This window comes from Microtus ochrogaster, chromosome 5, assembly GCF_000317375.1.
Source record: "Microtus ochrogaster isolate Prairie Vole_2 chromosome 5, MicOch1.0, whole genome shotgun sequence".
NCBI classification, from domain to species: Eukaryota; Metazoa; Chordata; class Mammalia; order Rodentia; family Cricetidae; genus Microtus; species Microtus ochrogaster.
Window position 1 is genome coordinate 61,522,045 of NC_022012.1, and position 14,420 is coordinate 61,536,464.

The 14,420-nt window shown below is 43.1% G+C and overlaps 1 protein-coding gene across 5 annotated transcripts in view; it reads right to left on the reverse strand.

Annotated features, from left to right (window-relative positions):
* Ick (intestinal cell kinase) overlaps nucleotides 1-14,420 on the reverse strand; it is a 62,632-nt gene that overhangs the window by 29,226 nt on the left and 18,986 nt on the right. For 3 of the 5 annotated variants that reach the window (XM_013346410.2, XM_026778968.1, XM_026778969.1), the window contains exons 2-6: nucleotides 13,878-13,935; nucleotides 10,535-10,807; nucleotides 6,064-6,118; nucleotides 1,862-1,983; nucleotides 961-1,040 (exon numbers count right to left, since the gene is read on the reverse strand). In XM_013346410.2, coding sequence (XP_013201864.1) covers nucleotides 961-1,040; nucleotides 1,862-1,983; nucleotides 6,064-6,118; nucleotides 10,535-10,635 — 358 coding nt within the window. In that variant the 5' untranslated portion in view covers nucleotides 10,636-10,807; nucleotides 13,878-13,935. The remainder of the gene's footprint in view (nucleotides 1-960; nucleotides 1,041-1,861; nucleotides 1,984-6,063; nucleotides 6,119-10,534; nucleotides 10,808-13,877; nucleotides 13,936-14,420) is intronic. The other 2 variants (XM_026778971.1, XM_026778970.1) reach the window with 1 other exon arrangement.

Here is a 14,420-nt window from a genome sequence, read left to right on the forward strand (position 1 = left end):
CCCCCCCAAAAAAAGCAAAAGAAAGGAAAAGAAGAAAAAGAAAACAAAAAAAGAAGGGAAGAAAGAGAGGTTTTGTCTACCTGCCTTGTTTTGCCTTTGCCTCTTCTTCAGTTTGCTAAGTTTTAATTTATTTAGCTTTTCTATATTGTATAAAATTCTAGGACACTCTGGAATATAAATGATATAGAAAAGTGAGCAGCACAGTGCAGAGATGCTAGTGTGGGCTACACACCACACATGACCACCTCAGAATTCTGATCTGGGGTCTACTGTGGGCTACGCACCACACATGACCACCTCAGAATTCTGATCTGGGGTCTAGTATGGGCTACACACCACACATATGACTACCTGAGAATTCTGATCTGCGGTCTACTGTGGGCTACGCACCACACATGACTACCTGAAAATTCTGATCTGGGGTCTACTGTGGGCTACGCACCACACATGACTACCTCAGAATCCTGATCTGAGGTCTACGAACCACACATATGACTACCTGAGAATCCTGATCTGAGGTCTACTGTGGGCTACACACAACACATGACTACCTCAGTATCCTGATCTGAGGTCTACACACCACACACATGACTACCTGAGAATTCTGATCTGGGGTCTACTGTGGGCTACGCACAACATATGACTACCTCAGAATCCTGATCTGGGGTCTAGTATGGGCTACACACAACACATGACTACCTCAGAATTCTGATCTGAGGTCTCTTGTTGATACATCAGAAAATGGTGGGAAATAATTCCTAGATCTATCTAAAACTAACAAGCTCAGTGCTAAAACTGAAGAACACACACACACACAGGCAAATTCAGAAATCAAAGTCCCGAGGGAACATCCTCTGAAAGCCATTGTCAGCTTGTTAGCTCTACAGCCATTAATACTTCCTGTGTTATCTACCTGATATTTCACTGCTATTCAGAAGCACAATATTGCAAATAACTTACCGTGTTTATGAATGAAAGCCAGTCCTTGCAATATCTGATACATTATATTCCGTATAGCAGACTCTGGAAACAACTTATTTCTGTATGGGCCAGAATAAAACAAAGTTAAAAAGCTGAGTTTCTATAGTAAAAGGAATCTATTATATAGTATGAAATTAAGAAATTTCTACCAGATCCTTTGATGATAAACAGCAGAGAAAAATAATCTCTTTTTGATACAGTGAAGCTAAGTAATAAACAGCAATTCTATTAAGCTCTATTATAAAAAAGAATAAACTTTTTACAATAATAAATAAGAAACCTGTAACACTGTGTCTAAAAATAAGCTAGGCATGGTGGCCACACCTATAATCTCAGAACTCAGAAGGTTCACATAGAAGAATCTTGAGTTTCAGGCCAGCCTAAGAAGGAAACTTTCTCAAAACAAAACAAAACAACAACAACAATACAAAATGAATTTCTGCATTGCAAGCTGCTTCCTGGGAGTTGTCTCAAGGCTCCCGGGCACAGGAATGTGGTTGGATCTTTCACCTACAGATGGTCATGAAATCCAGAGGCATGACTGTTAAAGGACTACAGAAAGATCTAGAAAACTGAAGTAAGTGAAGCAAAAAATACATCGCCTTTGCAATATTAATTCATAAGAATGTTCTGAATACGAGGCTGGAAAGACAGCTCAGAGGTTAAGACACATATCGCTCTCACAGAGGACCCTTGAGAGTTCAATTCCCAGCGCCCACATTGGAGTGGCTTGCTGTAACTCCAGCACTAGTGGGGAGCTGGCACTTCTGGCCATGGTGGGCACTCATACACATATGCACCCCTACACGTATAATTAAAAAGAATAAAAATAAATCTCAAAGACACTTGGTTAAAAACTAAGGTCATGACTGAGGCACACCGTTCTTTAATGAGCTGGTAAAGGTTTTCCTTCATGTACTCGAAGATGAAATAGAGATGATCGTTTTCCCTGATGACTTCTTTCAACTTCACAATGTTGGCATGATTGAGCTTCTTTAAAGACTGAAACAAGGCGAGAAAGAGAAAAAAAACAAAATCAGAAAACAAGTGTCTCTAACAGGGAAAGCCACCCTAAGCACAATTCAAAAGGGATTTCTATTTGAGAACGCAAACATGAATTACATCTGATTGACAACTTAGTAGTCAGTACTTCTCTGAAGTCAACATAACCTTATCTAGAAACATGACTTTGACGAATTGACTAGAGGGTAGGCATATGATCACTAGCTGGTATTCCTGGCTGCGCCCAGCCCGGAGCAGTAGGGCAGGACTATTTTTGTGGCAATGGGCCCAGGCTATTTTAGGCTCCCTCCCTCCAGATCATGGAATTCAGGCTGTGCAAGTGGCTAGAGGGGAACCAATAAAGAAAGACATGGCTTTAAATCTTCCAGCGCTGGAGAAGGCAGCCGGTTAAGGGTGAGGTCGCCAGACAGCAGCCTGCAGACAGGGTCAACAGGAAACTCCTCAAAGGCCTGAGGCTGATAGCCTGATTCTCTAGACTTTCTTCAGACTCTTCGAGTGCCTGAGACAAAACGCTCCTTCTTACAATGTGTGTTGTGGGAATTCATTCCGCCAATAGTTTTGGGGCATCGGTCTTAGGGTGCGGCTTCTGTGTATGGATACCATCTCTTATAAGGAAGAGGAGGGGGCTGTCTCGCTCTCTTGTGTGTTGGCTGGAGACTGGATTGCTGCATCCATTGACCCCAGGGCAGAATGGAAGACTGTGGTGGTTCTCTACCTTGTTGGTATTTGTAAATGTCCCCTAATAAATCTTTGTTATCCTTTTATTTGAGCTCTTATGGCTTCACAAAACATTGCCTGCAAATGTGAGTTCTAATTACTGGGGCAGGGGTAGGGTAGAGACGTGAGGGAGGGGATGAAGACATCGTTAAGGAAATACTGAGTGAAAGGTCTAAGGGCAATGAAGGTGAGAGAGTCAAGGCAGCAGCGGAAGAACATGGACATGATTCAGAAGATGATACACGAGCTTCTGATTTCTCCTCTTACACATGTAGTTTTCTAAAGCCATTTGAGCGTAGCCCTGCACATACGACTTTCCATAAACACCACCTGCTAATGATGAACAAAAACGCTGCCCTGTTAGTGACCAGCAATCAGAATCCAGAGACACCCAGTCTTTGGGAGGGCTACCCAGATGATCAGATTTGAACCTTAAAAAGTCTTTGCCCCTACAGGGCAATGAAGTCAATAATGACAAATTACAGAAGGTTCTCTATCTTTTCTGATGGAGGAGGGTCATCTTTCTATCTGTTGTTTCATTGGTTAAGTAATAAAGAAACTGCTTGGCCTCTGATAGGACAGAAAATTAGGTAGGTGGAGTAGACAGAACAGAATGCTGGGAGAAAGAAGGTGAGTCAGGGCAGTCACCATGACTCTCCCACCCGACACAGCTGCAGGTTAAGATCTTCCCTGGTAAGCCACCTCATGGGCTACACAGATTATTAGAAATGGGTTAGATCAATATGTAAGAGCTAGCCAATAAGAGGCTGGAACTAATGGGCCAGGCAGTGTTTAAAAGAATACAGTTTCCGTGTAATTATTTCGGGTAAAGCTAGCCGTATGGGCGGCCGGGTGCCAGGAACGTAGCCCGCTGCTCCGATTACTACACTTTTCATTAAAAAGAACATCTTTTAATAAAACAAACAGAATGTGTGCAGAAGGAAGAGTTAAAGTGACCATCCAAATCCCAAAGGATCCAAATATCAGACCTCGATCCACATAGCTCAGAAAAGAGAGGAAACACAGATAGTGGATAAAGACCAGGTTCGGCCCTCAGACTGTGGTCTGTCTGAAACATGACTGACAGGCCCAGGCCTAGGAGCAGCTTCGAGCTCCAATTTTAGCGAGGGTATTGAGCAAGAAAAATTTTCTGTCCATCTAATCTGTAGAGTTCATAGAATTTTACAGTATTCCCTTTACAAAGATTTCCAGAAAGAAACATCTTATATGGTCATAGAAAAGTCCCTGAAGGAGCAGAGACAAACCATTTGTGTAAGAGCAGATAAGCATCAGTAGTGACCTAAAATGAACCAATAGTTCCCACAGTGACATATGCCACAGATGAATCAATAGTATCAATTCTGACCCCTTCAGGGACTGGTCAACACTTTCCTCCCTGTTAAAACTATAATGTATTATACCCTAAGGATAAGCCTGGTGTAAGGCAGTGTCTGATTCTCAGAGGCCAGTAGCTTAGCTGGGAGCATAGCATATGAATTTAAAATGCATGTAATACATGGCTTGGCTTGGTGGTATGTGTTGTACGCCTTTGATCATATAGCACTTGATTGACAGAGGCAGGTGGATCTCTCTAAGACCAAGGCCAGTCGGAATTACACAGTGAGACCCTGTCTAAAAATCAAACAAATAATGAATGTAACAAATAAAAAAGACATATTAAAGGTCAAAGGTAAGGTAGAGACAAAAGCACGTGATAGTTAATCCTCACTATCAACTTGATGGGACTTACAATCACTTAGGAGACACACCTCTAGGGCATCACTTTAAGGAGTTTCCAGAAACATTTAGCTTGGAAAGGAAACCCTACTCTGAGTGTGGGCAACACCAGGCTTGGGGTCCTGAATAGAATAAAAAGGGAAAAAAGGAAGGCAGGCTTGATGATGGACACCTATAATGCCAGTATTTGGGAGCTGAAGGCAAAAGAATCAGGAGTTCATGGCCAGTCATGACTACATAGTGGACTTGAGGCCAACCTGATTACATGAGATTTTGTATCAACAAAAAGAGAAGGGAGAGAAAAGGCAAGCTAATACCAGCATTCATTGCTCCTCCTCCTGATACAGATTTGATACAGAACAATGGCATCACTCTTGCTGCCATACTAGTATACTGTGCCTTTGCCTACCGAGTGCTGAGATTAAAACTGTGTGCCACCATGCCTGGCTGCTCTTCTTCTACTTTTTTTTTTTTTTTTTAAACAAGGTCTTACCATGTAGGTTTGACTGGCCTGCAGCTCACTACAAAGACCAAGCTGGCCTTGAACTCCGAGAGCCACCTGCCTCGGCTTCCTAAGTGCTGGTATCAAAGTCATGCACCACCATACCTGACAGAGTATTTTCCACTTGTTACATACACAAACAATATCCTTTGGCTTCTGGAGTCTAAAAGAGTTATGACCTTGCCCTTTATGAACAAAGTATGTGTGTCCCTGCTCTAGACTGGAAGCCCTATTCATGTACTAAAGGGTTGGTTTCAAATCCTACGGGGCTTTTCAAACAGCGCTGAGTGAGAGGCCTAACAATGGATGAACCCCCTCCAGCGCACACGGAAAAGCCTACTGGTCAGTCTACTTGGGGAGATGCTACAGGAGGACTAAAGCAGAATGCAGAGGAGAAAGGGAGGAGAGAAAGAAGAGGGAACAAGAGCAAAGGTGAAGGGCTGGGTTGGACCTCTGCTCTAGAGCACCTGCCAAGTAGGCACGAGGTCCTGGGATTGCACACCAGCACTGGACAGGAAAACAAAAAACCCCAGGCATGGTGGAGCCTGTACGTCAGAGCAGCTGGGAAGCTACAGAGCTAAGGAGGATTTCTAGCTCAAGGCCAACCTGGGCTACATAGGCACACTTCGTCTGGAAAAAAGAAAGGAAAGAAAGGAACAAAACCAGTGAAGACACACACTATGCAATGCAGTCAAAGCGCTTATGTTAGGCAAAGGATTCCATCACACACTGTAACAGAGTGCAAGGAAACGCAAGAGGTGCTGCTTTGTATCCAGGAAAAACAAGCTACAGGGAGATGGAGCTTCCTGTGCCTCAGTGGATAGGAATGACACCTATGAAGGCAACAGTCCACCAAATCAACACTTACTGAAAGATACTGGTTGAAGAAATCCAGCAATGACAAAAGTATTCTAGTAATAATATATTCATTAAGTAATGCAGTAATTTTCCACTTTCGGATACCAGCTGTAACATATCCTTTCTCTTTCATAGCATTAGCGAAAAAATGCAAATGGAATGACTACCGCAACTCTAAATCTAGCCATGAATACAGCTATGCTAAGCAGCCAAACAGAATTATCCCCTGGTAAATTCATAAATACCTTAACTTCCCGAAGGTTCATGCATTCTTCCCAGGAGTAAAACTTTCTTTTCATTCTGAAAGAGAGGAAAAAGAAATAGCATGCTTATTCCAAGTGACAGGCAGAACACCATTTCTTGAAAATGTTTTCATCCAGGGCTGCAGAGGTAGCTGTGCTAAGAGCACTGCATGCTCCTGCAGAGAACACATTCAGTCCCACACCCATGCAGGCAGCTCGAGTTGCCTGCAACCCAGCTCCAGGGGACACAATGTCATTTTCTGGCCTCTGGGGGCACACATGTGCACATGCGACAAGCATATATGAATGCACTCACAAATAAAAATAAAAATTAATTTTTTTTCATTCTGAACCTAACCAATGTTGGTTTCAATTTTTACAAAATATTATACCATCTAAAGAAGCCCTTATTTTAAAACACGGCAAGTCAGTCCAATCTAAGCCACTAAACTTCCCAGCTGCAGTGGGAACCTGGTGCACTTCTAGTTTTTTCCTGACACAAATCCAGATGCGTCTGGAAAGAAGGAACCTCAACTGAGAAAAGGCCCCATTAGACTGGCCTGCAGGTAAGTCTGTGGGCCACTGTCTTGATTAGTGATGGAGGCTAGTGGGCCCAGCTCACTGCAGGCATCCCGAGCAGCTGGTCTGGGCTGTATAAAAAAGCAGGCCGAGCTGAGCAAGCCACAGGGGCAAGCCTCCTCTCTGGCCTCTGCTTCAGCTCCTGCCTCCAGGATCTGCCCTGACTTCCTTCAGTGATGAAGTGTGACCTGAGAGGTGAGAGAAGAAATAAGCCTTTTCCACAGCAGCTGGTCCTGGTGTTTATCACAGCAACAGAAACCTAACCAGGCCACCTGGTGGAGTACAAAGAGCCAGGTCTGCTGTCCGACTATACCACTAACAAACTAACTTGGCCCAAAGGAAACTCCCTCAGGTTTATTCTATCTAGGCCAGTACCGGCCAACAGAACTTTTGTTGTTGGCGGAAATCTTTGGTGATATCCACAAGTACAGAATAAGGTAGAAAGCGCTAGTAAGGAGTTATAAAAAGACAAGGGAAAGGAGGAAGAAAAGGAAGAAGGGGAGATGATGAAGGTGGGAGGAACATATATTGGGAAGGTCCATGGGAGAGTTGGGAATGAATAGGACCAAGATACATTGTACATATGTATGAAACTTCAAAGAATCAATTAAATAATCAATTAATTATGTGGCTATATTGAGCTAGTATACCACAGGAAGTGGGGTTTTTTTTGTTTTGTTTTGTTTTTGTTTTTTGGTTTTTCGAGACAGGTTTCTCTGTGGCTTTGGAGCCTGTCCTGGAACTAGCTCTGTAGACCAGGCTGGTCTCAAACTCACAGAGATCCGCCTGCCTCTGCCTCCCGAGTGCTGGGATTAAAGGCATACGCCACCACCGCCCGGCTAGGAAGTGGGTTTTAATGTGCATGCAGATCCAGATATGGTATCTTACCATTTGTAATAGCTGAAGGAGATGTCTATGCCCAATGGTCTAGGATACTGGACTACTTGGTCTCAAATTGGTGGCTGTTTAGGAAAGTTTAGGTAGTGTGGCTTTGTTAGAGAAAGTATGTCAGGCGGGTGGGCTGTGAGGTTTCAAAAGACTTGCCCCATTTTGGGTGAGCACACTTGGTTTTTGTTTGTGGTTCCAGATGTAAGCTCTCAGCTCCTGGTCCACTTGCCTGCAACCTGCTCCCTCAGCTCTGCCACCATGGAAGTAAGAATTAGTACAATGTAGCTAGGCACCTGCAGTAGGGTCAACCACAAGAAGATCTGGGCAGAAAGGTGTTAGGGAAGTTCACCACAGTGAAAGGCTGGAGAGAAGAACAAGGAGGCGAGAGGGCAGCGATAAGAGACAAAGCTAGGGAAACAGGCCAACCGCGTCGGAGGTCACAGAGTTTGATGACTCTGAAAGCAAGCGATGGCACACTGGACTCTCCTAGGCTTCGGTGTAGGAAGTTCATTTAGAAGGTGATTCCCTGAAGCCAGGGCAAAGGTCACCAAAACCAGAGGAAAGTTGAAGGATCAAGTAAAAGATACGTGAGTGTGCTGGTGCCAAGAGCAGTGACTGGGCCCAGCTCTGCTGTGGGCACTAAAGGCAGAGGAGACAAGAGACTTGTCTATTACAATGATGAACCGCAAGAGCAAAAGCGAGCTGGGGAGGAAAGGGTTTATCTGACTTAAGATTCCACAATCTCTAGTCATTTACTGGAGGAAGTCAGGACAGGAACTCAAACAAAATGGAGACCTGAGGCAGGAGCTGATACAGAGGCCATGGAAGGCTGATGCTTACTGGCTTGCTCCATCTGGCTTGTTCAGTTTGCTTTTTTTGTTTGTTTGTTTTTGTTTTTAAGAACCCAGGACCACCAGCCCAGGGTGGGTACCACCCACAATGGGCTGAGCCTCTCCCATCAAGTGCTTATATGGCTGCCTACAACCTGATCTCATGGAGGCCTTTCTTTTTTTCTTTTTATTCAAAGATTTATTAATTATGTATACAGTGTTCTGCCTGCATGCATCCCTGCCTGTCAGAAGAGGGCATCAGATGGTTGTGAGCCACCATGTGGTTGCTGAGAATTGAACTCAGGTCCTCTGGAAGAGCAGTCTTAACCTCTGAGCCATCTCTCCAGCCCTGGAGGCATTTTCTTAGTTGAGGTTTCCTCCTCTCAGATGACTTTAGTTTGTGTCAAGCTGACAGAAAACCAACTAGCACAGGGCTGCAAAGAGCAGGAAGACAAGGAGAATGTTTAACACTAGTGGTTTTAATGAACTGTCTTTTCAGTTTGGTATGAGCAGTGACGTGACCAGAAGCCAAGAGCCCTATAGAGGACCTGGTGGTCGGATGGTAAATGGTAATAGGTTGGAATTGAGGTTCTAGTAGGAATGGAGTAGGTAGACCAGATGGACATTTAGTACAATTAACAGGACCGGATGAGTGAAGGTCAGGTATGAGTGGGAGCGAAGTCAAGAGAACTCAGGCTTTGAGCTGCTGGAAACAGGGAAACCAGAGTCATAAGGAACACCACACTTCTGTAACCTGTGCTTGGGAGGCAAGGCAGAAGAGTGTGGATTCAAAGCCAGCCTAGACCACAGAGCAAGACTGTCTCATAGAAACAAAACAAAACAAAGATAAGAAGGATAAACAGTCTGGAATAAAAGTGGAACGTGCTATGCTGGATGTAAGTTCAGTTTGGACGTAAGAATGATTCTTAAATGGTTACAGGTCTTAGTGCCCAGCAAGCAGACTCTAATTTGGTCCCCAAAGACCTCTATCTTCGTCTATTTATAACTGTGCATACCCTTTCTCCTTCAGTAACTCACTTCTGGCCAGTAAGGGCACATCATTTTAGAGGAAGTCATTTCTATGATTGATTTGTAAGAATAAAAAGATCTGACTTCCATATAAGACTTTTTCTTAAAAGAAAAAAATTTATTTATTTATTTAATGTATATATGTATAATAGGGCACTATGTGTAGTATGTGTGTGAAAGTGGTCACAGAAACCAAAAAAGAGTATTAGCTCTCTTGGAACTGGAGTTACAGGTTGTTGAACTGTGTAGTTCAGCTGGGGCTGAACTCCAATCCACTATAAGAGGAATAAGAGTCCTTTTTTCTTTTGTTTTTTTTGGAGACAAGGTTTCTCTGTAGCTTTGGAGCCTGTACTGGAACTAGCTCTTGTAGTCCAGGCTGGCCTCGAACTCACAGAGATCCACCTGCCTCTGCCTCCCAAGTGCTGGAATTAAAGGCGCATGCCACCACCGCCCGGCTGGAATAAGAGTTCTTAACTGCTGAGCCATCTCTCAGCCCCTATTGCTTTCTTACTGCCTATATCACCGTATTGTGAACTAGTCTTTGGAGCAGTCCACATGGCACAGGGCTAAGAGGCAGCCTCTGGCTGACAACTAGCAGAGAACCTAGACCCTCAGGTCAACAATGTACAAGGTTCTAACTGTAACCTAAAGTCACAGGAGTAAGCTTGGAAGCAGAGCCTTTCCCCGCCCAGCTGTCAATAACACCATAGTTTTGAGCAACATTTTGATTGCAACCTCAGAAGAGACTTTGGACCAGATAACTCTGCTAAGTTGTGCTGACGCACAGAAACTGAGATAGAAGGCATGTATGTTGCTCTAATCTACAAGTTTGGAGTGAATTGCTATACGGTCATAGGTAACTAACTCAACAGGTCTGAACTGTGGCTGCAAAAGCTAAGTATAAGTGACATAGACAGCAGGTACCAGATAAACACATTTTCTCTTCTGGAAAATGAATTTATTAAACCTCATCAGAAGTCATACAGTTTCTTTACGACTTTAGAATTGTCACCTAATGTTCTTCTTTATGGCTCCCGTCCGTTCCCCTTTAGAAATGTTTCAAAGACAGGGAATGGACAGAACAGAGCTGAAATCATCATGATAGGTAGAACTGACCATGAGCTCACAAGAGGGAAGAAGGAACTTACTTTTTAATGGCGATCAGTTCTCCAGACTCAATGCTTCTTCCCAGCAGGACAGAACCATAGGTCCCATCCCCAAGCTGCTTGATCGTTGTGTATCTATTCATGGTGCGCCTGCTCTGTCAGGACGCTCATCTCAGGGCCGAGATGGTCCAGTCCTGCAGCAGTAGCAGGCCTCCCCAGACTGTAACCAGATTTTTCGATGGCAGCACCAGCACAGGGTATTCAATAGAACGTGATTATCTCCCAAATACATATTTTCAAAGGTCAGTCTTCTGCCTGTAGAAAAGCATGGAGGATTAGGTCAGATGCTAATGAATGTTTTGGATCTGCATACTTTTGTAGTCTAAAACAATGGTTAGTGAACTGTAGTCACTAGACTGTCATTCACTCGTTTAAATAAAGTTTTATTGGGACAAAGCATATATACATTTGCTTGTTATCTCTATCCACAATAGCAGAACTGAGTATTTCTGACATTGTATAGCTGAGAGTAGTTATGTTCTGGAGTCAGAGAAAAAGCTGTCAACTTCTGGCTTACATACTCCCTTTCAAATACAAATAAGTATTTGAAAAATTCATAAAATTAGAGATAGTATGTTTTAAAATTGAAGAGATGAATTAGCTCCAATTAGGTGCTTCTCTGGTAAAACTGAATAACTATGCTGTTTGAGGGCTGCTGAACTAAGAGGACCCATGCTGAACACGTTCTCTGCACACCAGCTACACTGTAAACATCCAGTGTAAACATCCAGACACCGAGGAAGCCAGTGTCCCACTGCAGAAGGAAACTGACATGTGCCTCATGAACTATTTGTAGCTAAGCATCAACAGCTCGATATTTTTTTTTAGATGATTGGAAGCTAAACAGAGGATGAATTATTCAAGGCCTATATAGAAGATATATAGCAACTTCAGTGATAACCATTGTTGTAGGGTTTTTTTTTTTAAAAAAAATAATGTCATTAATTTTTTTTTCTCAAAACACATAATTGAGAGTCATTTAGTCTGCCTAAAATAAAGCTTTGTAACCCAGGTGGCTACAATGCTCTTAGTCAAACACTCATAACATAAACACTTAATAAAAACAGTAAAGGTATGCCATGGCTGCTAACCTAGTACTGTGAAGATTCAAATGATAGGAAACGACTGAAGGACATGCCTTTCTGTATCCAACTCCTGTCTATGCAGCTTCTCCTTCCTAAAGAATTCCAATCAATAAATGGAAAATGAAAGGGGGGAAGAAGAAATGTACAACTAAGTAAATACCGCAGTAAGACTTGTTTATAGTTGCCAAGGCTCACTGATACACGAAGAAACTAATGGGTGGGTCAAAGAGGACATTGTGTAATCTCAAATATACTGGTTAACTACTAGGAAGGGCATAACTTTACAGAAAGAAATCCAAAAAACAAAACTAAACAATAACAACAAAACAGTAACAACCCCCCCCCAACCAAATGAAAAAAACAAAATAAAAATGTCTCCTTAGCTGCTGGTAGTGGCATATTCAAGCAAGAAGGGGGCAGATCTCTTGTGAGTTTGAGACCATCCTGGTATAAAAAGAAACTTCCAAGTCAGCCAGAACTATACAGTGAAGCTGTCTTGAAATAAAACAAACAAAACCCCCAAATATCCTTGCCAAAGGTAATTTCAATATCCTCACTAATGAGATATGATTAATAAATTCTAGATGCAATGCATAAGAAAGGCACAACACCAGTCAGTGTGCTTAAAAATGCAGTCTACAGAATTCTCTTACGACTGCAGAATCTCAGCTGGGTGTGGGGGAGCACACTTTTAATCCCAGCACTAGGGAGGCAGAGGCAGGTGGATCTCTGTGAGTTTGAGACCAGCCTGGTCTACAAAGCGAGTTCTGGAACAGCCAGGGCTGTTAGACAGAGAAACCTTGTCTCAAAAAACCAAAATGAAACAAAATAAAAGCAGAATCTCAGTCAATTTATCACGAAGAAACAGCATGCAGGCCCCAAATGAGGGACACAGTAGAGTCTACAATCAACTGGCCAGCAGTATTCCAAAGAGTCCAGATCATAAGACGGGAGCAGACTGAGAAACTATAAGGTTACAGGAGCTGAGACAGCTAAATTCAAACATGGGATCCAAGATAAGCTCTTCAGAGAAGGACAGCAATGGAGGCGATGAAAGGCACCTGCGGTGTGCAGTTTAGTCAGTAACGTTACTACCCTATAGTCATTCTCTAGTCTTGATCACGCTCTACGGTTACCTAAGATGGAGATGCCAAGTGCAGTTTCTAATACTCTACTATTGTTTGCAAATTTTCTGTGTCTAAGATAAGCTCAACACTAAGAAACAACAATAAAAAAGTAAACCTAGACTGTGTTCTTGTAAAAAGTTGTGCATGACTTAGACTCCTTGGGAAATATCTCGGCGGCAGTCCTGACTTTCCTACTTGCTATCACACAGCTGAGAGAGCACGCAGCGCTCCAGCTCAGCCCACTCCCACTCCATTCCTTCCCCTGCAAGGGCATTTTGTTTCTTCCTGCCCTTCAGGATCAGATTCCCTAGCTTCTTTGTGCTATTCTTTACAGTGAAGTGTTCCACTGCTGGCTGATACATATGCATAAAGCACATAAATATTAATAAATATTTGTAAATAAGGGCCTTTTTTTTTTTTAAAGATCTTAACCATAGTAAGGAATGAGGGGGGTGGTATTTCAAGTAGGCCCAGAGTACCGGTTATTTGGGAGGGAATATGGAGCAGGGTTAGTTGGCTTGGTTTCCAGATGGGTCCATTCCAATTGGGCTTAGGAGGCAATAAGAAAAGCAAATAAACTGAGTCATGAAGGAAAGTTAGGTGTGTTGTATGGTGAACAGGAATGCCAGCAGCATGAGGAGCAGCGAGGAAAACATAAGGGTTTAAACTTAGGATAGAGAAGGAAAAATGGGTAACCTAAAGGCATAATTCCAGCATTTCGTTGTGGAGAACCCCAGATACCTTTGTGTAAGTGTGTGTGTGTGTGTGTGTGTGTGTGTGTGTGTGTGTGTGTGTGCATGCATGCATGCGTGTCTGGTGTTTGCATGTGGGCATAGGTCACTGACCTGCGCGTGCACTCATGAAGACCAGAGGTCAACTTTAGCTATCTTCCTTTACCTCCCTCCACCTTGTTTCTTTGAGACAGGGTCCCTCACTGAGCCTGGAGCTCAATGTTTTGGCTACACTGGCTAGACAGCGAACTCTAGGATCCATTTTCTCTGCATTTCTCCTTTTCCTAGCACTGGGATCACATCTGCACACCCAGGCTTTATATATGGGTGCTAAGGACCCAAACTCAAGTCTTCATGCTTGCACAGCAAACTCTTTACTCACTGGGCTGTATCTTCTCAGCTGCCCATGCTCATAAACATAGCTTCGGCTGGATTCTACTCTGAAAAAGAAGAAAATGCTGTATAAAAAGACATTATCCAGTCAATGGAAGCAACCAGATAAATGCAAGTAAATTAGATAACTATTGTATCTGTCTTAAATTTATTGAAGTGGATGCCTATGCTGGGCTCAGTAATAGCACTTGTGTTCTTACTGGAAAATACACAGAAAGATCTGGAGATAAAGGACAATGATGGATGTGATTGCAGTTTCATATGGGATTACGTCCTGATAAAGCCACCATAAGCTGAGAATAATGGGAATTGAAAATGCATCTGATATTCCTAGCCTACCAATGCTATCCTTTAGCCTTGCCCACCTTCTCCTGGCTAAGCACAGCTGGGCTACTTTATCAAGTATTAAATATCTTCTACACACAGAGATGTGCATTTTCTGTAGACATGAAGGAATGTAAACTCAAACACAATATAATGCCAGCAAGGGAGGTAGGTTTGGGAGCTCCTGTAGCTTTTCTGTAAATCTAAC